We start from the raw sequence: 25,012 nt of genomic DNA on the forward strand, positions 1-25,012 counted from the left end.
CAGTTACTAGAACTCATCTGCTCTTTCTGGCCATGAGGCCTCGACACATATTGTTCCCTATGTCTGTAATGCCTCCTCAAAAAATCTTGTTTTTGCCAGGATAATATTTATTCATTTATCAAATCTCTGCTTAAATTGTCTTCCTTTACTATCTAAAATTATATTATTTGTTTATTTCTTTTCAATAGAATGTCAAAGTTGCTCACCACTGGTTCTCATTCTTAGAAATGGCATTCACCTGGGGTTCCATAAACACTCTTTGAATGAAGGCATGATTGAATGATGGATGTGGGGGTGGAAACTCCCTAGTTTGGGACTTCAAATATTCAGACTGATAAGAAACAAAAAGAAGCCAAATATAAATTTGTTCACCCACTGGATATTTATTTAGTAGCTTCCAAATCCCAGCCAATAATCTTGAGAACTCATAGCTTTCCCTGGAGGAGACAGACACACAAACATGATTATAGCATGATATAAGTAAAGTGTCTGTTAAAATTGTGGCAGGAATAAAGTACAATAGATACAGAGATGAAAAAGAGTATGAAACCTAGGCAGTCGAGGAGATTCTTGAATCATTTTTTAGGATGAATGAGTCTTGAAATATACTATATCACATAGTCTATACATGTTACTTAGGAAAGTGGAGAGAAAAATCCACTACATAGTGGGACACTTTACATCACATTAATTCACACAACAGCTCTATGTTATTGTTCCCATTTTACAGATGTGGAAAACCAAGCTGAAACAAGTCATTTGACTTACTTGTGCAAGGTTACGTGGTACAATAATAAAGGAGATAATTTGAGCACAATCTGTCTGACTCCAGTATCCATTTACTCACCATTATATTACAGTCTTCTGGTCCTGTACTCCCCAGAGCCTAATTACTTTTGTTTTCACTGTAACTCTTAACAAAATTGGTTGTTTTCCCATTTTAACACAAATAAGTGGCAAAATAAAAGGTTAAAGAAGAAACCAAAGTGAAGTATACTGATAGCAAGGGATAGAACTGAACACAAAAATTCAAAAAACATGGATCATATAGTCTTATATACTCATCCTTAACTATGCAACAGCACTTAATGTACATAATGATGACCCAATTACAAAAAAAGGTTGTTGTAGTCACTATAGTCTATGAGATAAGTAACTGAAGCTTAAAAGGGCAAATTTCAGGTATATAGAAAATAAATTACTTTCTGGTAACTCTAGATAAATGAATTTTAATGATTATTGTGAAAGTGTTTGTAAGAAGAAATATCACAAGATAGTGAAGAGTCTTCATTTTATGAACATGATTGTTTTTTCTATTGCTTTAAACTAAATTCAAGCCAGAATAGAAAAACTGTCAATCTTGACTTCCATATTTACCTAATTATAAATTTTAAAAACTACTCACACTGTGACTTTAAACAACACATGTGGATTGAGTAATTTGGACTGACAAGTATAGAGGATTATGAGCATTCTTAATATCTAAAGACAACCTCTCTTTTTTTTTTAAGAAAAAGAACACTTTTAATAAATCTAATAAAGTAGGATAAATTGATTATGTACAAAACAGGAGGAAAACTATAACGTTTAACCTGTTGCATTCACAATTTAAATAGGTATGCATGTGAAAATGAAAAGAAACAATTTAAGCAAACACAGAGAAAGTTGGTTGAGTAATTTACCATACAAGTGTTTCTACCATACACTCCATCTGGGCCCAAATTTTAAATCTGAAGATGTCAGCTTTGATAACATAAAGCTTTTATTATTTTGTGTCTTTTTTAAAAAAAAAATAAAGGTTACATTTAGAGAACAAACCCTGGATTTTTTGTTTTGTTTTTAGGAACAAGAGAAAATTGTTCTACCGATTATCTTGAACAAGCTGACGAGGAAACATTTGATATCCTTTATCATTTTAGAGACTTTCAAATGTGAAAAGATTCCACACAGAACAGTTTGTAACAATGTGAATAGCATACTGGCTACACTTTCCAACAACATGTAAAAATGAATATAAGGAAAAGCGAGTCTTTATTTGCAATCAAGTGTAATTTTCATGTGCTTTTTCCAGGAGGAATGCAGTTTCTGCTACAAATCTCTAGAAAGATAATACTTGTTTACTCATATTTGAAAAATTTCTTTTACTGTAGCTCATCTTGTGCAATTTTGGTCCCACATTCAATTTTTTACAGAACACTCTAAATTTAAGATATAGAATGAATTCATAATAGGAGTTCATATAACAGCCTATCAGAAGTAAATACAAAGTGAATTTAAGTGCACGTAAAATTTCACTACACTTTATAAATGATTGTAATAATAATACTCTTCCTTACCTGGACGCTCTTCAAAATAAATTCACTTTTCTCTCTTACATCTTTAAAGGGACACCTTTTAGAGAGCATCAGCAGATGAGCAAGAAGCTTATTCAACCCATCCAAAGAAACGGCATTTGAAAGCCCGTCCGATGGACGATAAGGTGTCTCTTTCACCGAACGAAGATACTCAGTTTTTCTCAAAATGATTTGCCTAATGTTTTCCAGTGCTGTCTCTCTAGTAGTTGAATCCCTACTGCACAGTCCATCCCATCTCACTTCATTCTCTCCTTCAGCCATGACAACTGGAGAATTTTCTTTGCAGTCTTCAGTTGCCTTTTAGCATGTCCCCAAAAGCACTTTGTATTTTTAATACGAGAAATGTAAGAATAAAATCAGAGAAATCGAATCTTCATGAGAACACACGTCTGGGTGACACTTGGAACCAGAGTGTCTTTTATATTGATGTCTTTGAAACGATCTATAAGGTAGAACTCACCCTCTCCCATACGAAGGGGCGGGCTTCTGATCAGACTGAAAAAAAAGTTGGAAAGTTGAAACCTTACAATGTTGGCTTTGCAGGACAGGGAAGTGTTTGCCTCCGTCTTGCAGGATCAGCGGATATCCTCACGTTGTGGAGCTGTCAAATCCGAGCTCTGCCCCAAAAGGTTGGTAACAGTTGAATGCCCTCCAGCCATTCGGGGTTTTGGTTTTTTTTGGGGGGGTTTGTCTTGCAGCCACCCAGTTCTCCCGAGCGTTCCCACCCCGCCCCTCCCCGGCACCAGTCCCCGCCCTCCGCAGCTCCTCCCTGCGCCTAGGCGGCGGGTTGGACGCTGACTGGGAAAGCTCGCCCAACCCTGGTTCACTGGCCGCCGCAGCCTAAGATCGAGGCGCTCCCGAGGGCGGCAGCTTCTAGCTGTCGATGTCTCCGCAGCGACGTGTAAGGAAAGCGTCACCTGCCCGGTCGGTTCCAGACCCTGGAGCAGATACTATTTCTTTTCCGAGCTCTGCGTCCTTGTCCACCGCCCACTAAACCAGAAGACCATCGGGCTGCCCCGCAATCCTCGAGTGCGGGGTTGGGCCTCCGCGCAGGGAAAGCCGCTGGGCCCGAGGCGTAGAGCCCGCCCCTTCGCCCAGCCCGACGGTGGGGCTCGTCCCACAGGGCGGGGGCAAGGAGGGGAGATGGGGTCCTCACCCCCAGCCCCTCCCCTTTCCCCGCCCGGCACTACTAGGAGCCGTCGCTGCCCTAGCGCCCTCTTCCCCGCCCAGGCAGACGCGACCCGCTGAGGCAAAGCCATTAGAAAAAACCCCGCCCTCCGCAAGCTACCTCTGGACCCCGTCCGCGCACAACCGCCACGGGTTGCCGGCTACTACGCATGCGTGATGGTGAGCGGGGCGCATGCGCTTTAAAAGACAGCCTGCGCCTTGGGGCGTTTTCTATACCTTGAAGTTTGGATTCTGTGGACTGGAGGAGAAAGAAAAGTAAGGATGAGTTGAAGTACTGTAACTTTCCCAGATAAGGCAATCACAGCAAAGAGGGCAAAGACACACTCCCGGAAGAAACTTAACCTAATTTTAAGATTAGCCTAGAAATACTGACGGTCTCTTTATTAACCCAAACCCCTAATTTAAGAAGGTAGGGCGTCATCTCATTGACTTCTGGGAAATGTAGTTTTGAGGCTGCTGGCGCCTTCTGTTTGCGAAAGAAACTACAGGCACCAGGAGCTCCAGCAACGTTTTAAGTGACGGCCTTCTAGTCAACGGTTAACGCACACTGAGATTGAGAGCGTCGGCTGGGTGAGAGAACTGTAGGCTTGGCTGCCACTCTTCCCTTGATAGGATTTTCCCCACCTCCATTCCCTCTGGGATTTTGGAAACGAAACCACCTAGGGCTGTCCTCCTTAGTCCAGGGACTTTTTCCAGTAATTTGCGTGGAAGGACTGGTCCGGGTACCCAAGCCCGAGGGCGTGTAGGCGCAGATGTAGAAAAGGTGGCTATCTGCAGGTTCAGGGGAAGCAGCAAGGGCCAGGCCAGCGGGATGCTGCCTCTGCTTCTGCTCTTTCTGGTGGACTCGTGCCGGGTGAATGAGGGCACCCTAGTGCAATTGCACCTTTGACATTGCATGAGGGGTGTTCTGTGTTTGATTTGCTCAGTGAAATGACATCCCAAGCAGGGCTTGGAAATTGAGTTGTTAAATCCTTTGTGCATAACACCCAGCATTCCCTGGCATGAATTTTCCCAGGGTTTAAGGTTACTTTGAAAAGAAGATCAGTAAAAAATCTATTTTACTTAAAGGATTCAACCATTTGTCTACAAAGTAGTTGGTTTTTTCAATCACTCCTTTTAAGAAATTTGTGGTTGTGAAAGATCATCAGTAAACTGATAACCAAATTAGATTTTAATTCTTCATGTTGCAGGACAGATGTGTTTAAAAAAATTAGCTTTGTTAGGTACTGAGTATACAACAGTGAAAAAGACACTACCCCACCTATCTAAGAGAAACGAATGGTTAAACATATAATTACAGTACTGCATGATATCATTGGGATGGCTAAAAAGATCGCTTAGCCCAGTATTGGAAAGTCAGGGAAATTCTCATGTCAGGCAAGCGAGGGCAAAAAGAACAGCATATAGTGAGACCCAGAAATGAGAGAGAGGTGGTATTTTCAGGAAACTATAGCCCAATCATGTATATTTGGGCGGGGGGGTACCTTTTGGTGTATTAATGTACTTTGAAGCTGCAAAGAGACAGGTACTATCAATTTTCCACATGGATGCTGAAAGTGACCTATTGATGCAGACACCGGCCCGCAGTGTCCGTGTCATTATGGATGACATGAGACATTCACACGGACTACTGAGTCTGGTGGAGGAAAAGGGACAGCATGGATTTTCTCTCAAGGGGAGCAAAACCCTCAACCCTTGTTCCAATGAGCTTTTATTGTCTTACTGGGCACATTACAGGAAGATCCTCATTAACTATGCACAGGTTTGCTTTAGGTGGTTACCTTTTACAGAAAACAAAGGAGCCAATCCACTAATCACATCACAGAAAAGAGATATTTGCAAATGAAAAGGCAAAAGCAGTTGAACGCATTACACTCATCCTTGGAAGGTTTAGCGTGGATTTTTAGGAAGTTACTTTGCAGTAAATGTCCTCAATTCAGGGTGAGGGAGTTTTAGCAAAAAGCAAGACTCATAGTGGCCTAGGTACATCGCAGGCCTGATTCCCCACAGGAGAATCTATCCATGTGTGTGGGTCCTGTGCATCTCCAAGTGGGAGCAGGGCCCACACCATGCAGAACAGTCTACTACAACCTATCCTTTTTTTTTCTTTTTTAAAATTTTATTTGTTTTTAGAGAGATGGAAAGAGAAGGAGAAAGAGACAGAGAGAAACATCAATGTGTGGTTGCTTCTTGCATGCCCCCCACTAGGGACCTGGCCCACTACCCAGAGATGTGCCGTGACTGGGAATCAATTGGTGACTGGTTTGCAGGCCAGCATTCAATTCACTGAGCCACACCAGCCAAGGCCAAAGTGACCTATTGAACAGATTTATAATTTCAAAGAATTGGTCTTATTTGGAAAACCTTGCTGCATTCTAATGCTACCAGTTTAAAATAGAATTTAAAAATGTGAACTTCTTATGATTTCATAAAACAGATAAGCATAAAAGCCATTCCATTCTTGTTGTGGGTTCATCATCTTTTGCCCAACCCACAAAAGGTAGGGTAGCTTTTTGAGTCTAAGTCTGTTTTTCACTGTGTAGTTGAATCTGATCTCATCCATACCCATGCTTTCATCACCATCCATGACAATTAACTATAGTTCCATCCAGCTTCCCTTTCTGCCTTCAAATATCTATCTACTTGATATTTCTTCTTAAATATCTCAAAAAGCCTGCAAATTCAAATGCCTAAAACCAAATGCAAGCATCTCCTATGAATCTGATACTTTTTTGTGTTTCAGTTAAGGACACTTCCATCCATTTGTGGTCATTTGAAACCTAAGCCTTATTGATTTCTTCCTGTCCTTCATCTATAGCCAAATTAATTCTGTAGTCAAATTATTATGCCCTATCAAATCTTACCTCCCAAATACCCCTCAAATTCATCCCTATCCCTCCATCTACGTGAGCTCTGAGAACTGCTGCAGTAGAGCTTTACTTGCCTCCATTTTTGCCTGAGATGTTTTTTTCTCTTTTTTCATTCCTGACAAATCTTTTTGATGAAAATATTCTTTCTTTAAATATGTTAAAACATGTATATTATAGCCTAGTTTGTGGTCTGAGCCATTCTATGTCTATAAGCTAACTTTGCATATATCTGATCTGGGCCATTATACGAGTATACTGCTTTATAGTTTAGTTCTCAGAGGATAATCTTATTTCCAAGTTTTTCTAGGTCCCACATCATATGGAGTACATTGATCTGAGCTCAGCAATGAAGTCTGAACAAGAGATATATCTTTGGAAACAGCCTATTGGAATATTTTGTTTTCAATATTTTGTTTTGTTTTGCTTTCATGTTACTATGCCTAAGTGCTTACTGTGTTTCAGGTACTTTGTTAAATGCTTTGCATATACTTTTATCTTTACCTAGCTTAAAAAAAAAAGGTAGAATTGATCCAAAGCTAACTCTTAACCGCTGTTGGCTATGGAGACTATGGAGAGAATAAGAAAAAAGCCAGGTAGTCTGAAATTAACCAGAGAAGGACAGTAACCAGGAGATGGGCAACCAAAGGATTTGAAAACTTCAAGAACGAATGGCTAGTAAATACACCGAATGCCAACAGCATGTCTAGAAAGCTGAAGTTTCTAGATGGTTTGATATTAGTAGTTCCTATTGCAGTGTAATATATATGCATCTGGCATATATTCCCATATAAACATTGAATTGCTATGCTATATTGAGATAAAGATTGATTGGTTTGGGGTGGCCTGTAGGGTAAAACCATGATGATGCCTGAGGATTGGAGAGTCTTTCCTAATGGCCAGGCATTTCTCTTGTTCAACCTTTACCAAGAAAAGTAGGTTCCAGGTCAGGAAGCTATGACTTGGATAAGCAGATTTAAGTGGGGATGGATAGATGTCAGGATCTCTCTGAGCTTCTCTGTCCTAGTCTTAGTCTCTAAGGAAGGAATGAGATGGGAGCTTAAGTAGTGCTCAGCAGTTAAAAGTAGATCAGGAGCTGGGATAGAATGGGGTCTAAATGCCCCAGAGACAAAATCCTGACTTTTCAGATTCACTGCCTGGTTTCCTTTTGGTGTCTTCTCTTTTCTTATCCTCTAGCCTTGCTAAAGTCTTATTTAAGTATTATAGCTTTATCTTTGCTGTATCAAGACATAAAGGAAAGAGTCATATAATTATAAGGCAAGAGCATTTTAAACTAATGGATTTAACTTGTAAGTTCTGCATGTGGATATTCTTCCATTGTCGACCTCAGAGAATCTGAGTTTTAATAGGGAAAGCAATGCAATTTTCCTATTAGAAATTCATCAAGGACCTTTTTCATGGCACTTGCAGGGGAATGGAGGGATGGGAGCTAGATATTTGCATTCTTTGTGTGCAGTATTGGAAAGCTATTATGGACAAGTTCTGTGATTGACACTAAGTATACAGCAGCATACATAAGAAGCTGCCCTTGAGAACTACCCTTAAGGAGAATACAGTGTGGATTATTGGCCATTTTTTTTTAAATTTAGCTTAACAGTAAGGGATAGAGATAGCATAGTAGCTAAAGGTCTATATGAGAGAATGAGAGAAGGAGGTAGAATCAACAGGATTCAGTGACTATTTGGATGTGGGAGATAAAAAATGAAAATGCCTGGGGTGAGTACTTATCAGATGAAGAGTAACTCCTTCCATTAATCAGAATAGGAACTATACTGAGTATACCAGGCTGGGGATGGAAAGATACTAAGTCCAGGTTTCAACATGTTCATCATGTTTAATACTGCTGGACAGCTTCTGCACATGAAACCCCAGCTGTTGTGAAATGTTGCCAGAAGTTCAAATTATGAGAAGACTATGGATCTCTGAGTCAGAAACTTGGGTTTGAATTCCAACTGCATCCATACTAGCAGTGTGAATTCGGTCAATTGTTTCAACTCACTAATTTTGGATGTGGGAGATGAGATAGTCTTAGTTTTCTTACCTGAAAAGGGGGATAGTACTTGCCTTCCCAGGACTGGTGTGAAGATTTAATCAGATAATATTTGTAAAGATTTTAGATTAGCATTTGGCATAAATTGGCTCTCAGGAAATAGTATTTTTTTAAAATGAGCATCTTTATATAAGATAGTATGTCCTTCAATTTGATTGAGATTAAAGAAATATTTATAAAATGCTTTATAGTTGAACAGAAAAATGCTATTGTTGTTAGCATTCACTAAGGTTTGATAATAAGATTCTTTTAGTTTTCACCCTGGCTGGTATAGCTCAGTGGATTGAGCACGGGCTGCAAACCAAAGCATTGCAGGTTCGACTCCCAGTCAGAGCACATGCCTGGGTTGCAGGCCACGGCCCCCAGCAACCACACATTGATGTTTCTCTCTCTCTCTCTCTTTCTCCCTTCCTTCCCTCTCTAAAAAAATAAATAAATAAAATCTTTTAAAAAAAGATTCTTTTAGTTTTCTCAAGCTTGCAACTTAGCTTTAACAATGTTTTGCATTTTAAGGTTTAATTGGGGGAAGTTACTATAAATAAAAATATGACAATTAGGATTTTTCTCCTAAAACAGCAGCATAAGAGATTATATTTCTGAGCAAGGACTCTGTACTCAGCTTTGTTATAGAAATTATTAAAAACACCATAAACACCATATATCACACCTATATGATATTAAAAGAATGTGTAGTTTAGGGACATTTAATTAACCAATCACATAACATTTTGTTTACTGTAATATAGTCTTACACTTTTGGACTTAGAGTTCTTATTTTTTTTAAAGATTGTATTTATTTTATTTTTTAGAGAGAGGAAGGGAGGGAAAAAGAGAGAGAGAGAGAAGCATCAATGTGTGGGTGCCTCTTGCACGCCCCCCACATCAGGTACCTGACCTCCAACCCAGGCAAGTGCCTTAGAATGGGAGTTGAACCAGTGACCCTCTGGTTCATAGGCCAGCACTCAATCCACTGAGCCACACCAGCCAGGGCTAGAGTTCTGATTTTAATAATGTCTGCCTTACTTTTGCTGCAACAAATAAAGTAATAGATGTTACAGAATTTTGAAGAACTTCTTTAGGTTGGTAAATTTTCATAAGTACATTTATTTTATTATTTGCAATCTTGAGGAGAAATACATAAGGAAGTAGAACAGTTGTAACTATGATTTTTTAAATTTTTAACTTATTTTTCAATTACAGTTGACATACAATATTATATTAGTTTCAGGTGTACAACATTGCAATTAGACATTTATCATAAGTTCATTTGGGAAACAGGATTTTTCCATGGCTGAGAACAGGTTAAGATGTTTTGCTAACTTTGAGGAGAAGCAACATAGCATTTCCATGAGACCATTGACTTTGGAGTTAGACCTTCAAATCTGTGCCTCTGCCATTTACCTTATAGATTGCTAACCTTTCTAAAACCCCATTTTCTTCATTTTATTCCTTTTCCTTTTCCTTTTCCTTTTCCTTTCCCTCACCCCAGGACATGCTTATTGATTTGAGAGAGAGAGAAAGAGGGAGAGAGAGAAACATCAGTGTAAGAGAGCAACATAGATCAGTTGCCTCCATATGTGCTCCAGCCAGGGATCAAATGGGCAACCTTTTGGAGTCTGGAATGATGCTCACACCAGGGCTCTTCAGCTTTAAATTACAGTATATATTATTATCCATTGTTATATCTGCAATCTTTGAGTGTACCAAATTTAAGATCTTTGCGTGTGCTGAGCTCTTTTTTTCTACTCACGGTAGTGTTACCTAAGATTTTCACGTGATTATCTTCCTCACTGTTTTGGACTCATCTCAAAATCCCTATCCTCAGAGATGTCTTACCTAACCATTCTAGCTAAAATAGAACACCTATTACACTTTATAATCTTTTCAAAGCAATTCAGTTATCCACTTAAGTGTATTTATATGTTCCATGTTTATTATGTGTTTTTCCACATGAGGATATAAGCTCCTTGAGAGCAAGGACTTTGTCTTTTTTTTACCACTAGATTCCCAAGGCCTCAGTGATTCACACATAGCAGATGTTCCCCAAATACTTAACTCACTGGCTGACTATCTCATAAAATAATGTATTTTTTAAGAAGACTCCATAAAATAATGTATATAATGCACTTAAGTGGTTGGCACCATTTCTTCTGTTTGTGTGTTTGTTTCTTTGTTTTCCTATATCCTATCTGATTTGAAAGTTTTGGGACCTCTGTTCAACACACACACACACACACACAATCTAATAGTTATTATTACTAATGATTAATATGCACGGTGTGTTTACTCTGTGCCTGTATTATGCCATGATCTATGTGGATTTTTTTAAAGCCTCATAATAACCCTATGAAGTAGATATTTTTATCCCCATTTTCACAAGTAAGGAAATTGAGGGCCAGAGAGTTTAAACAACTTTCACCAAAACACATAGCTGCTTAAATGGAAGAATCGGGATGGGGAAAACATCCCTCCTAACAAAGCTTGTGTTTATTCCTTATTTGCCCTATCAGTTCTTCAGAAACAGGGTGGGTATGCAGTAAATGGGAGATATTAGTGTAGTAGTTTTTTTCTCATTACAGGTTTTTTTTGTACCAAGTATAGAGCTCCAATACCAAGTTATAGAGTTCAAATGTTCATTCTTTTGCCTTCCCTGAAGACAGGCTTTCTGCTTCTTGTGGTGCCATTTCATCAGTTCCAGTCGCCTAGCTTCTTCTTTACATTTGTTTTTAAAATGAAGAATCAACTTAAGCTGAATTCTTTAGTATTATTCCTTTATTGTGTTTAATGTGTCGTAGTATCAGAGAATCTCAACAGTCTTAACTTTTAATGGTCGTCCACCTCAAGCATTAACAAGGCTAACATAACTCCTGACATCCATCACAGCCCTATTTGCAAACTTTATCCATAATAACTGGTTGCTTATACTCTGAGCTCGTCTTCTTCTGTGTAACTTTTGGCAAATCTCTTGATCTTTCTGTGGCTCAGAGTTTTCATCTGTGAAATAAGGTGAATTGGACTAGATTTTTTTCTTTTTCCTAACTAAAGTCCGTAATTTGTATTAGGGGTCACCCTCGTGTTGTACATTCTATATGTTTTGACAAATGCATGCCATGTATCCACCATTGCAGTGCAGTATTATGCAAAGTTGTTTTACCGCCCTCAAGTCCCCTGTGTTTCATGTATTCATGCGTTTCTCCCTTTTCCTGAATCCCTGGGATACACTGATCTTTTTAATGTCTCCATAGTTTTGCCTTTTCCATAATGTCATATGGTTGCAGTCATACAGTATATAGCCTTTCAGACTGTCTTCTTTCATTTCACAATACACATTTAAGGTTCATCCATGTTTGTTCATGGCTTGATAGCTTATTTCTTTTTTGTCACTGAGTAATATTCCATTGTATGCATGTAGCACAGTTTATTCACTTTTTGCAGCATATCTTGGTTACTTTCAGTTTTGGGGCATTTATAAATAAAGTTGCCATAAACATTTATGTCCCAGTTTTGCATGGACCTAAAGTTTCAACTTATTTGGATAAATAAATAAGTGCACAATTGCTAGATCATATGGTGATCATATGTTTAGCCTTCTAAGAAGTTCCCAGCTGTCTTCCAAAGTGGCTGTACTATTTTGAATTCCCACCAGCAATGAATGAGAGTTCCTGTTGCTCCACAACCTCATCATCATTTGGCGTTGTCAGTGTTTTGGATTTTAGTCATTGTAGTAGGTAAATAATGGTGTTTTATTTTAATTTGCAATTCCCTAATGACATATAATGTTGAACATTCTTTCATATGCCTATTTGGTGAGGTATCTATTCAGATATTTTGCTCATTTTAAAATTGGTTCATTTTCTTATTGTTGAATTTTAAGAGTTCTTTGTATATTTCAGACACAAGTTCTTTATCAGATATATGTGTTTTACAAATATTTTTCTTTGAGTGTATGGCTTATTTTGTCATTCTCTTGACCAAGCTTTCACAAAGCAGTTTTTCTATTTTAATGAAGGCAAACTTATCAGTTTTACTTTCATGAATTGTGCTTTTGGTCTTACACCTGAAAAGTCATTACCAAGCCCAAGGTCACCTAGATCTTTTCCTATGTTACTGTCTAGAAGTTTTATGGTTTGCATTATAAGTTTATGATTCCTTTTGAATTATTTTTATGAAAAATATAAGGCCCATGCCTAAATTTATTTATATTTGATTCAAGTTTCAGCTGAATCTGAAATTATTATTTTGATCAATAATACTGAAAGGTTAAAAAAAACAGTTTATCGAATCTTTACAACTATTTAAGCATTGTTCTTCAAAACTACTCCTTGGAAAAGAGGCCTGAAATCAGCCAAAGATGGGGCCAAGGTGAGCTTTATCTGGAACACATCAGGCTAGATCATATGGTGACAATATGTTAACAATATGTCAGCAGTGCTTTACATATTGTTAACATAGACATGCAAATTGTTAGGGAGACTTCCTACAATTAGGAATATTTTCTTCAATTGAAACACCCTGTTATTTATCCACATTGCCTTTTCTTTGCTACTTTTCTGCCTAGTCATACAGGTTTGCAAAAATCTACCTTTGGCTTCTCTCCAATAGTTTTACCCTTTTATACTGTGAAACACTGAAGCCAGTGTTATATAATGCCTGGCTTCAATTTAGTTTTTAAAGGAAAATTTCCTAATTGTCTACCATTTAGTAACATTGACTGATTGCCTCCAAATGCTTACTACTTGGTTTCTCTTATTTTGGCTTGTTTTTCTAACAGCTTGTCAACCAAGTATTGGGTTGGCCAAAAAAGTTCGTGTGTTTTTTCCAGAAAATAAAAGATGTTTTTCATTTTCAACAATAACTTTTTTGATTTGGATATTTTTGAGTATGTCAGCTATCTCCCTCATAGTATAATGTTGATTATTCTTAATTAATGTCTCTATTCGATTGCTCTCAACTTCAGCTGTTCTACCCAACCAAGAAGCATTGTCCAGCAAGAAATTGCAAGCACAAAACTTCAGAAACCACTTTCCATACACTGCACAAATCTTTTGTTGCATTTCAGGTGTATTTTTACATTTCTTGAAATAATAAAGGATAATATGCTGAAAATGTGTACTTTCTTCCGTCTTCATTATCAAAATGGCTACACAAAAATTCACCCATTTTGGTCAGTTTTTTTTTTAAAACGCATGCTGCTATGACAGCTATTACAATGCAGTCTAACAAAATTGTTTCTAATGAAGTTAAAAACAACTAAGTGCTACTAGAGCCATCTTACAGAAAAAACAAAAAACCCAAACTTTTTGACCAATCCAATATTGTGTGTGTGCCTTAGTGTGGATGTATGTATTGCCCAGATGAATCATAAAGGCTTTTAAATTTGATTCTTTACATTTTATTTTAAGATGTTCTTAACAAAATTGATTTGAATTCATCCTCTCACAAAATTGATTTCAATTGTGTTCTTTTCAGTCTTTAAGAGATCTACTTTCTAAAACACCATCATACATTCTATTCACAGAATACAGTCTTTCTCCTTTTTTCATGTTATTTGCTCTGTCTTTCATGAAAACACCACTTAAATCAAGTTTATTTATAATATTCTCTCCAGTTCTTCCATCTTTGGTGTATCCATATTTACTGGAATGTGCTTAGAATGTCTAAACCAACAGTATTTCTTCATATTTCTCAATATTTTTTAAAACAATAAAATTAGTTAATCTAGTTTGTCCTTATTGATAGATTTGTGAGCCAACTCTAGCATATATACACAATTTATGCCATAAATGCTATTAGCCAGTCTCACTGCTATCTTCATTCTTATTTTCCTTCTCTTGTTTTCCTTATCCACATTATTTATATGAATATATATAGAAGATAGTAAAATTTTGTGTAGTTTTTTAAAAAATGTTAAATATTTTAAGCAGAAAGAAAAATAAGGATATAAAAAACAGCCTTTTACCTACCCCTGGAATGAACAAATGTTACCATTTTGCCTTATTTGGTATGTTTTTAATGCAATAAAAAATTACGTGTGTGGAAGTGCCCTTGGTACCATAATATGGTCTTCGTGTTTTAAAAGAATTTTATATAAAAGACATCTATGATACCTATCATTCTATAATTTGTTTTTTTTTTTACTTGACAGTATAATTTCAAAGCTTATCTGTGTTGCTAAATGTAAGTTTTCTTTATTTTAGCTGGCATATGGTGTTTCATTTTATGAATATGACACAATTTATGCATTCCCCTGTTAAGTTACTTTTTCTTTATTTTTTTGGTTGCACAAAGGAAGGCCTACAATGAAGATCACTGTACAAGGGGAGATTATCTTTCAGAGGGTGGGCCCCTTGTAGTACAGGCTTCCCCCACTGGGTGAGTGTTCTAGGAATTCATCTGTACCAGTGCACCAGCTGGCATTGTTGTGAGAGGCTGCATTCTGCTTCAGTGAATTACTTTTGAAGACTCTTTACCTGTGTTTGCCCGGTTCATGATAGATGATTTACAAGCACACCTGCCCACCTTGTTGAGCATTGAGCAGTTTTTGACCAAAAATGGCATGATCCCCATGCTGCACCCATTATATTCACCAGATCTGGCCCTAACAACTTTGTTTTTGTTTCCCTGGATGAAAAAAAGTCCTCAAAGGGAAGCATTTTGCTGATGTGGAAGAGGTGAAACAAAAATAGCAGAAGCAATAAAAGTTACCAAAATCCATGAGTGGAAAAAATGTCTCAGGTGTATTGCATCAAATGGAGAGTATTTTGAAGGTTATGGAAGTTTAAATATGTAAGAATAAATACATAATTTTAAATAAATTCTGGGTTTGGGGGGTCCCTAAATTAACATGTGCCATGTTCTCTAGGGTTCATTCATAAATACTAAAAAGTGGAATTTCTGAGTTACAGGGTATATACAGCATCACAGTTTTAAAGTTGTCTTCCAAAATTTTTCACAAGTTTACACTCCCACCATCAGTTAATGAAAGTTTTTATCTCCCCACATTCTCGCAAAATATTGACAGGTTTTTAAAAAAGTTTTTGTCAACTAGTAGGTGTGAGACAGTTTTCCATTGTTGTTTTAACTTGCATTTTCCTGATTACTTTGCATTTCCTGAAGTTGCATATCTTTTCGATTTTTCGTTATTTATATTTTCTCATCTGTTAGCTACTGTTCATGTCTTTTGTTCTTTTACTAATTGAGCTGTTTGTCCTTTTCTTAATGATTTGTAGAATAGGAGTTGTTTCTGTAACTTGGATACTAAGCTTTTGTTACCTATGTTGATTTTTAAAATGAACTTTGTCAATGGTGTCTTTTATTGTATATAATTTTAATTTTAAGATTGTTTTATCACTTTCCCTTTTCCTGTTTTTACCATTGTCTTATTTAGTACAAAACCTTACCCAATACTTTACATTTTCTTCTAGAACAGTTAAATATTTGCTGTTTATATGTAGGTATTCATTTATTTTTGTGTTTGGCATGGGGTAGAGATATATGTTTGTTTGTTTTTTTCATTATAAATTGTGAATAGTTTATCCTTTCCCCCATGAAAATGCCCTCCTTTTCATTCACCAAATTCCCATTTATATCAGTGTCAGTTTCTAGACTCTTCTGGCCCATTAGTCCCTTTGTCTTACCTTGTGCCAGTACCTCTATTTTAATTACTACATCGGTATAATAAATCTTAGTAGCTGGAAGAGCAGTCCCTTCCCCTTGTTCTTTTCACAAAGATCTTCCAAATTTTTATTTGAGATTATCACCATGGTTCTTTTGGCTTCTGATTATTGTGTGAATATGTTTTAAAATTACATTTTTTAGATAGATTACCAGATTATCTTGGATTTTCTGTGTAGATAATCATACTCCCTACAAATAACAATTTATTTCTTCCTTTTAAATTCTTAACCATTTTTTTTCTGTTTTATTGCTTTGACAAGATTTCCAGTTCAGTATTGAATAGTACTGTAACAGGGTGCAGCCAAGAGGGGGGACCCCAAATAGGGATTTGGAATGGAGTCCAGAACTCAAGGTATTCAGGAAATATTAGGATGTCCTCACCGCCCCCCACTCCTGCCCACAGGTGTGGGTTGGGGGAAGGGACAAATGGAGCAGGGCCTTTGAGAGCTGTTTTGCATAGCAACAGCTTTGCAACTAACTCTGGCATGGTCATTTACCATATCTATAACCTTTAACTGATTACATAGATATGTTAAATAGCTGTGGTCATGCTCTGAGCAAGGGGAGTGGAAGAACTTCCCCACCAAGATGTAACTGGGGGGGCAGGTCCCCTGAGTTACAGCGCCTGTGTGGGAGCTTGGAGAAGATTGGCTCCATGACATGGGGCCACACCTGCCCAGACTTACGATGGCAGCCCAGTAAAGCTGGAAGGCTTTGAGAGTCCTGGCAGGTGTAACTGACTGTAGGAGGAGTTGGAAATGGGGCTGCAGAGGAAGATTGGTGTAGGGATTTAAACCCAGACGTGGCAGCCATTGCCGGGAGAACCACACTGCTTTGGCAGAGTGGAGTGGCGACCCCCCTCCTCACAGCCATTGAGGAGGGAGAACCATGCGGCTTTGGCAGAGTGGAGATTCCTGCGGCCATTTTGCAGAGAGGACCGTGCGGCTGGGGCAGTAGAGGGAGAACCTCGCAGCTTTAGAAGGGGGAACCACCACCCAGCTTTAGCAGAGATCCTGGCAACACAGCTGATGGTGCCGGGAACCGAGGGAGGCCTACCAGCCGAGACGGATTACTGGGAAGAACTGGGGGCTGCCTCAGCCACGGACTTCTCTTTCTTTCCCTGAGATACGGTACCCCAGAGTGGGCAAAGGGGGAAGGAAGGACTGTGTGTTTGTGGGTGTTTTAAGGGACTCTGGAATTTTGATGAAGACATTAGGTCACTATTTTAAGTTGGTATAGCATTAAATAAACATTTTCTTTCCTTTTTACGAATCTCTGACATTGAGCGATGTCTTTCCTATAGGCAGCGGACATAACGAACCTGGGGGGGTTCCTTTTGACTAATAGTATATCACCCTTAGGCCCCCCTTCACCCCCCCTTTGTTCTGTAACAGTACTGATAATGAGCATCTGTTTCAAATGGTATTTTTGGTATCTCAGGTGGACTTTTGTTCTTGAAAAATAATACTTTGAGTTTGTTTTAATTAATGTTCTATTAAAGCTCTAATTTTGTAAGTTTAGTGTTTCCCAAACCTTTGAGTTTAAGCAAGTAGTTTTGGCATGGAAATAAGGTCTTTGATTTTTTCCTTTGATTAGTATTAGGTTAATTAGTTAATGTAGCAGATTAACTTTTTTAAACATGTAATAGCTTTTATAAATTTTAATTACTTCTGCATTCCAAACTACATTTCTCAATTTAACCTATCATGTTTTCTGAAATACTTTAAACAGCTATGAAGACAGACCTTCAATTCTAATAAGTAACATCTTCCTAAGATGATTATGCAGCTTAAGGTGATTATGCAGCTTTTCTAAATCTAATAAATTAGATTTATACATTTAATAAATCTTATTTCTAAAATTAAAAACCCAGCTCCCATTTACCACTGTGGTTTCAGTGTTGTCCTTTTTATTTATTTATTTTTTTGCATCTGGATATTTCCTTTTTTTGCATTTGAGCTTGGCTATATATTTTTTTAATGTTGTGTATCATTCAGTATTTTTGTATTTAGGTTGGAGGGGAAGTTTTCTATTTTACGTTAATTAAATATTTTGACCAGAATTTTTATATTTTATTTTACCTTTTATTGTACTATTATTTAATAAGTTACTTAAGTCTTTTTAGTATAAGACTGTTGTGAATAAGTAACTGCTGAAATAATTAAAAACATGTGTTCCTTCAATTTCTAAAATCTTCACTGAGGCTGTCTAAGTAAGATCAAGTATTCATAAGAGTATGTATTCACTGTAAAGACAGAACTACTGTTATTATCCGAAGTTTATAACTCAAGAGTTATGGCAGAAGCTTCAATAAAATTTCTTGTTTCCCTTTCTTTTAGTAGAATTTTAGAAATAGATGAAAACTTGAAGATTACTTAAGTCAACCCTTTTACTTTATATAGAGAGAAAGTTATGGGGATGTTAAGGCACTAATTAGAATAACTTTGCAGAACTAATCAGAGCTCGCTTATCACCACTACACCAGTGAATTCAAATGTAATGCCCCACCAATAAGCAGTAGTGCTTGGGAGGATTCTCTGACACCAGGCATTACTTGATGGTCCTCACTTATTTTGGTTCAGCTTAGTTGCATTTTCTTAAATTCCTCTGTTCAGGGAGGGACAGATGATGGCTGTGAGACCTTCTGTTGTGGTATGTTTTATTTTCAGACCCGATTCATTTAAAACACATGAGACAAATTCTATTTCTTGCTCCAAAATAATTTCATGCCAGTTGTTTGAATTCTGTTGCTCAATTTTACTCTTTAATGAACCATCTTTATTTCATATGTTAATGAGAAACTATTACAGTATCTACTGAATAATGTGGCTATATTTTATAGATTCTATTAGGCACTTTTGAAGATATACTACAATTCTTTTGTGCCATTTAATCAGATTTACCAGAGTGGTTATCTGTAACACTAAATCAAGTGAGTTTATTTTCTGCTTTTCTATGCTGTTTAAGTTTTGTTGCCTGTCCATGTGTTAATAGGAGTTTCTGAATAATGGGATTATTAGGCACTTTTAAAATATTTTAGTTAAGTATTATATAGTACACAAACTGAACTAACAAATTTCATTCCAAGAGTTACTGAGTAGATTGACACTGACATTCAGATTTTTCCACACATCCACATAGAAACCATATTTTTATAACATGGTTAGAATAGCAGTGGCACTATAAAACCATTATTTCCTTGTTTCTATGGGAAAGTGAATATGAAATTATAGGTATGTGGGAAACTTCACTTTCTATAGTCTTAGAAAATCCCTATACTCACATACATACATACATACATACATGTATACGTTCGCTCCTGGGATGGGAAGAATCTTCCCTGAGTGAAAGAAGTGCTCTGCCAGGGAGTGGCAAGAGTGGGAATCAGGTTGAGTTCTTACATCAATTGCTCTAGATGGGACAATGCTGTGAGAGGGACTTGAACACACCCACTCCAAGCAGGGAGAAGCTAGCAGCGGTTGGTTGTATAACTGGTTTATTTCTAAATTTGAATTATGGAACTCTCCACAGTGATCAGTTGGTGCTTATTTTCACTCTAAAGCCATTTTAGGCCTCTAATGATCTATTTGGATGATGTGCTTACTATATAATGATACTGCAGTTTTATATGATCCTAGAACAGCTGTGGTGTGTTATTTGTGCAGTGTTTGTATTATTAACCTTGGAAAAGATGGAAAAATGCATGTCTGCACTAGGAATACATTGCCTTACTGGAAAATTATGAAAGTGCTAAAATAATTTTTTCATGGTGGAATTGTTGAAAAAGTGTTAAGTTTACTCACAAAGAAACAATACTCTAAATATCATAAAAACATTAAGTTAGTACGGTTGTGGCCTGTGAGTGAAAGAAGGAACACAGAGTATTGGTCTGGGATTGTACATCATCATCCTGAAAAGGAGCCAAGTTTGCTCTTCCCCTGATGTGTCTGGATAGTTACCAGGGCCTGTGTTCAATTTTGCAATCTACTTTGCTAAGTCCCAGAGAATATTGAAGTATTTACATAAACTCTGGGGTACAAGTGGTCTGATCCCAATTTGGCGGGTTATTTTTGTTTTGTGTTTTTATCAGTGACACTTTATATTTACAAGAATTATTAAACAATAGATGTGATGGGGAGGAAAAGTGTTTTTAATAATCTGCCTTTAATTCATAGTTATTTTAAAAAACAAATCAACATCTATATGAGATTATGTGTGAATACATTTTAGAACCAGAAAATGGCCTTCCCACCCCAAGTGTCTAGGCGTTCAGAATTGCTTGGTGTACCTTCAGTTTACTGTATTTCACTGATTCTAAGACTTTTTTTTCCACATTTAAAAAATTTTTCTAAAGTAGGGATACATTTTGTAATCTTTATTGGCCTGGATTGAAGTCAGAGTACCTCAGAGAGGATTTGCATTTGCCTCTACCAGTCATTTGCACTACTAGCAAACTGAGACCATTTTCAGTGGGAGGGTTGTTTTTTGTTTTTGTGTTCACCCCACTGGTAATGTGAATTCAGATTACGAAGCTATGTAAGAACTGTCTTCTAGTTAAAATTCGCTCTACCCAGTGCCCAGCACTTGAAAGATACTTTCATGTTTTCTTGTTTCCTTCTGCATGGTGGTTTTATTTTCCATTGATCCTCCAGTGCATGTTGTTCCAGCTTTATATGAGAGGTCTCCTATTTTTTTTTCTTGTGATACATAAAAGAATAACTCAACTTGTAGTAGTGGCTTAGATTTGCTAAAAGACCCACCAGACACTTCCTTAGGCTCTTACCATCCTTCTTCAGAACTTGTTTACTCTTGTTGTAGAAACATTTCCAATAAACTCAAAGTCATTGTTACACATTTTCTCGCTCCTTCCTTATCAGTGATTAGTCTTTAATTTTCATAAGAATCAATTGGGGAGTTAAACTCTGTATTTCTGGGACTTATCTCCAAAGATTCTATTTCTGTGGACCTGGGTAATGCCCCAAAATATACACTTTTAATAAATACACTCAAGGTATTGGTACCTAAGTGATTGAAGGACCATACTTAGAGAATAACTGCACAGTCTGTGTCTAAGTGAATACTCATGGCTTCAGCAGCCAGCTCTGTATACTGGTGACTTCCAAATCCTTGTCTTTATTCTTCTTGGATGCCAAACTCATCTGCACAATTGCCATGCCTCTGTTAAAGGCAGAATACAGTCACCATACATATGCTGCAATGAACAAAGGGTACATATATCCTTAAGAATAAACATTTTGAAGTATTTTGGGTAGATACCCAGAAGAGAGTTGCTGAGTCATATGGCAACCCTATTCTTTTTTGTTTTTTTCCTGGTCCTGCATGTTCATTTATTTTGTTTTTTAGATTCAATTGCTGACAAATATGTATTTATTACATTTTGTTATTCACATTTTTTATCTTTTTTTCTTATTAAAGAAGAACTTTTAATATTTTATGTAATATTGGCTTGGTAGTGATGAACTTCTTTAGCTTTTTCTTGTCTGAGAAGCTCTTTATCTGTCTTTGGATTCTAAATAGCTCTGCTGGGAAAGCGGAGCAAGCGTCATTGTTCCCTCTCGGACCTTGCCTCCACGTACAGCATCACAACCCAGTGACTGGGCTGACCCGCCTTGGTGAACACCTAAAACTCTGCCCCTCATACGTAACAGGTGAGACATGACAAAAAAAAAAAAAAATGGCCCAAATGGAAGAACCGATCAAAGCCCCAGAGCAAATACATTTAAGCAACGAAGAGATAGCCAACCTATCAGATGCACAGTTCAAAGCACTGGTGATCAGGATGCTCACAGAATTGGTTGATTTTGGTTGCAAATTAGATGAAAAAATGAAGGCTATGCTAAATGAAATGAAGGAAAACGCACAGGGAACCAATAGTGATGGGAAGAAAACTGGGACTCAAAACAATAGAGTGGACCAGAAAGAAGAAAGAAACAACCAAACAGAAAAGAATGAAACAAGAATTCAAAAAAAATGAGGAGAGGCTGAGGAACCTCCAGGACATCTTTAAATGTTCCAACGTCCGAATTATAGGGGTACAGAAGAGGAAGAGCAACAAGTGGGAAAGTTATTTGAACAAATAATAAAGGAGAACTTCCCCAATCTGGCAAAGGAAATAGACTTCCAGGAAGCTCAGAGAGTCCCAAAGAAGTTGGACTCAAGGAGGAACACACCAAGGCACATCATAATGACATTACCCAAGATAAAAATGAAGGAGAGAATTCTAGAAGCAGCAAGAGATAAGGGGATGGTCACCTACAAAGAAGCTCCCCTCAGACTGTCAGCTGATTTCTCAAGAGAGACCTTACAGGCAAGAAGGGGCTGGAAAGAAGTATTCCAAGTCATGAAAAGCAAGGACCTACATCCCAGATTGCTCTATCCAGCAAAGCTTTCATTCAGAATGGAAGGGCAGATAAAGTGCTTCTCCGATAAGGTCAAGTTAAGAGAGTACATCATCACCAATCCTTTATTATATAAAATGTTAAAGGGATTTATCTAAGAAAAGAAGATAAAAAACACATGTAGAGTAAAAGGACAGCAAACTCACAATTATTAACAACCACACCTAAAGCAAAACCAAAAACAAACTAAGCAAACAACTGGAACAGGAGCAAAACCACAGAAATGGAGGATTAGCAACAGGGGAGTGGGAGGAGGAGAGAGGGGGGGAAAAGGTACAGAGAATAAATAGCATAAATGGTAGGTAGGACATAGACAGGGGGAGGGCAAGAATAGTATGGGAAACGTAGAAGCTAAAGAGGTTATAAGTATGGCACCTAGACATGAACTAAAGCAGGGGAATGTGGGTTGGAGGGGGTGTGTAGGGTGGAGGAGAATGAAGTGGGGAAAATGGGACAACTGTAATAGCATAATAAATAAAATAAAAAATAATTACAAAATAAAATTAAAAAAGAAAAACTTTTCTGGGTAGAGTAATCTTGGTTGTAGGTCCTTGCTTTTCATCACTTTGAATATTTCTTGCCACTCCCTTCTGGTCTGCAAAGTTCCTATTGAGAAATCATCTGACAGTCTTATGAGAGCTCCCTTGTAGGGAACTAAGTGCTTTTCTCTTGCTGCTTTTAAGGTTCTCTTTGTCTCTAACCTTTGGCAGTTTAATTATGATTTGTCTTGGTTTGGGCCTCTTTGGGGTCATCTTGTTTGGAGCTCTCTATGCTTCCTGGACTTAGATATCTGTCTACTTCCTTCACCAGGTTAGGGAAGGTTTTGTCATTTTTTTCAAATAGGTTTTCAATTTTTTGCTCTCTTCTCCTTCTTGCACCTCCCTGATACAAATGTTGTTATGCTTGAAACTGTCCCAGAGGCTTCTTACACTATCCTCATTTTCTTTTTTCTTCTTGTTGTTCAATTGGGTGGTTTTTGCTTCCTTATATTCTGACTCACTGATTTGATCCTTGGCTTCATCCACTCTACTGTTAATTCCCTGTAAATTTTTCTTTGTTTCAGTTAGTGTGTCCTTCATTTCTGACTGGTTCTTTTTTTGGTTTCCATGTCCTTTTTTATGCTGTTGAAGTTCACTCTGAGTTCATCTCCTCCTTCCCTGAGTTCATCAAGCATCCTTATTACCAGTGTTTTGAACTCTGCATCTAGTAGATTGTTTGCTTCCATTTTGTTTAGTTCCTTTCCTGGAGTTTTGTTTTGTTTAATTTGGAACATGTTTCTTTATCTCATCTTGGTAGCCTCACTGTGTTTGTTTCCATGTATTAGGTAGAGCTGCTTTGACTCCATGTCTTGGTAGTGTGGTCTAATGTAGTGGGTGTTCTGTAGGGCCCAGTGGCACAGCCTTCCTGGGCACTCCCTTGGGCATCACCCAAGCTGGGCATTCCAAATGCACCCTCCACACCAACTCTGTGTGAGCTATGTATACCCTCCTATTGTACTTGAGCTGTTTTTGCTGTTGGCTCATCAATAGGAGGGATTTACCCCCAGGCTGATCAGCTGCAAGGACTGGCTGTGACTACTGTGGAAGATCAACCCACAAAGCAGGACTTACTTTGGCCAGGCTCTGGCATGCTCGGTGGTTGAGTGGTGGACTGGAGCTGTCCACTGGGTGTGCTAGCTCTGGGGCCTTTCAGGAGGTGCAGGCCAAGGTCAGCTGCCTCCTCAGTTCTGCCTGGGGCCACCTGGCATGAGTTACAAAGCTATTTCCAGATGGCTGCTACTTGTGCTGGGCTTGGAGGAGCCCAGGCCAGGCCAAGCTGCAAACCAAGGCCAGCTGCCACTAATGCCAAGTCTGGGGCCCCTTAGCAAGAGGTACAGGGCATGCCAGAACCAGATGCTGCTTGTTCGAGAGACTTTGAGAAAGTCTGAAACATGAGCCAAGGCAGGCCATTTGTATGGATAAGCCACTGGAAACAGCCTGCATGGGCCTGCAGGCTGGGTGAGGTAGTGTCTCAGGGACTTACCAGAGCAGGGCAAACAGTGATAGCCAAGTTAATGGAAACTCAGATACGGCACCCAACTGCTGGCTCTGTGTGGAGAGGGCTCAGAAAAGGAACAATGGCTTCTGCCAGCACTTTCGTCTGGCAGAATGCTGCCCTTCCAGCTCTCACCCTAATACCAGGCAGTTCAATTCCTTCCCATATGTCCCTGGTTCCTTTCAAGATGCTGCCCCAGCACTGGAACTCAGAAGGAGTGAATCCGAGTAAGTCCGTGCATGAGCCCTTTTAGAGGAACTGGCTGAGACTCCAGAATCGCTGTCTCCCTCAGCCACGATCTTCACTGGTTTTTATAGCCAGAAGTTATAGACACTTCTCTTCCTGGCACTAGAACCCTCAGCTAGGGGGGCCTGGTGTGGGGCTGGGACTCCTGTCTTTTAG

At 38.1% G+C, this 25,012-nt stretch overlaps 2 protein-coding genes across 3 annotated transcripts in view; one reads left to right on the forward strand and one right to left on the reverse strand.

The window, feature by feature from the left end:
- SESN1 (sestrin 1) overlaps nt 1–2,630 on the reverse strand; it is a 106,734-nt gene extending 104,104 nt beyond the window's left edge. Inside the window, exon 1 of the mRNA XM_045842784.1 lies at nt 2,337–2,630. Coding sequence (XP_045698740.1) covers nt 2,337–2,615 — 279 coding nt within the window. The 5' untranslated portion in view covers nt 2,616–2,630. The remainder of the gene's footprint in view (nt 1–2,336) is intronic.
- Nucleotides 2,631–2,901: 271 nt separating this feature from the next.
- CEP57L1 (centrosomal protein 57 like 1) overlaps nt 2,902–25,012 on the forward strand; it is a 60,008-nt gene continuing 37,897 nt past the window's right edge. The window contains exon 1 of one of the 2 annotated variants that reach the window (XM_045842789.1): nt 2,902–2,983. The gene's annotated coding sequence lies outside the window, so the exon portion shown is untranslated. Of the gene's footprint in view, nt 2,984–3,997; nt 4,113–25,012 lie in introns of those variants that run through there. The other variant, XM_045842788.1, reaches the window with a different exon arrangement.

The sequence above is a fragment of the Phyllostomus hastatus genome, unplaced genomic scaffold (assembly GCF_019186645.2).
Source record: "Phyllostomus hastatus isolate PE091 unplaced genomic scaffold, TTU_PhHast_1.1 phas_contig_40, whole genome shotgun sequence".
Lineage (NCBI taxonomy): Eukaryota > Metazoa > Chordata > Mammalia > Chiroptera > Phyllostomidae > Phyllostomus > Phyllostomus hastatus.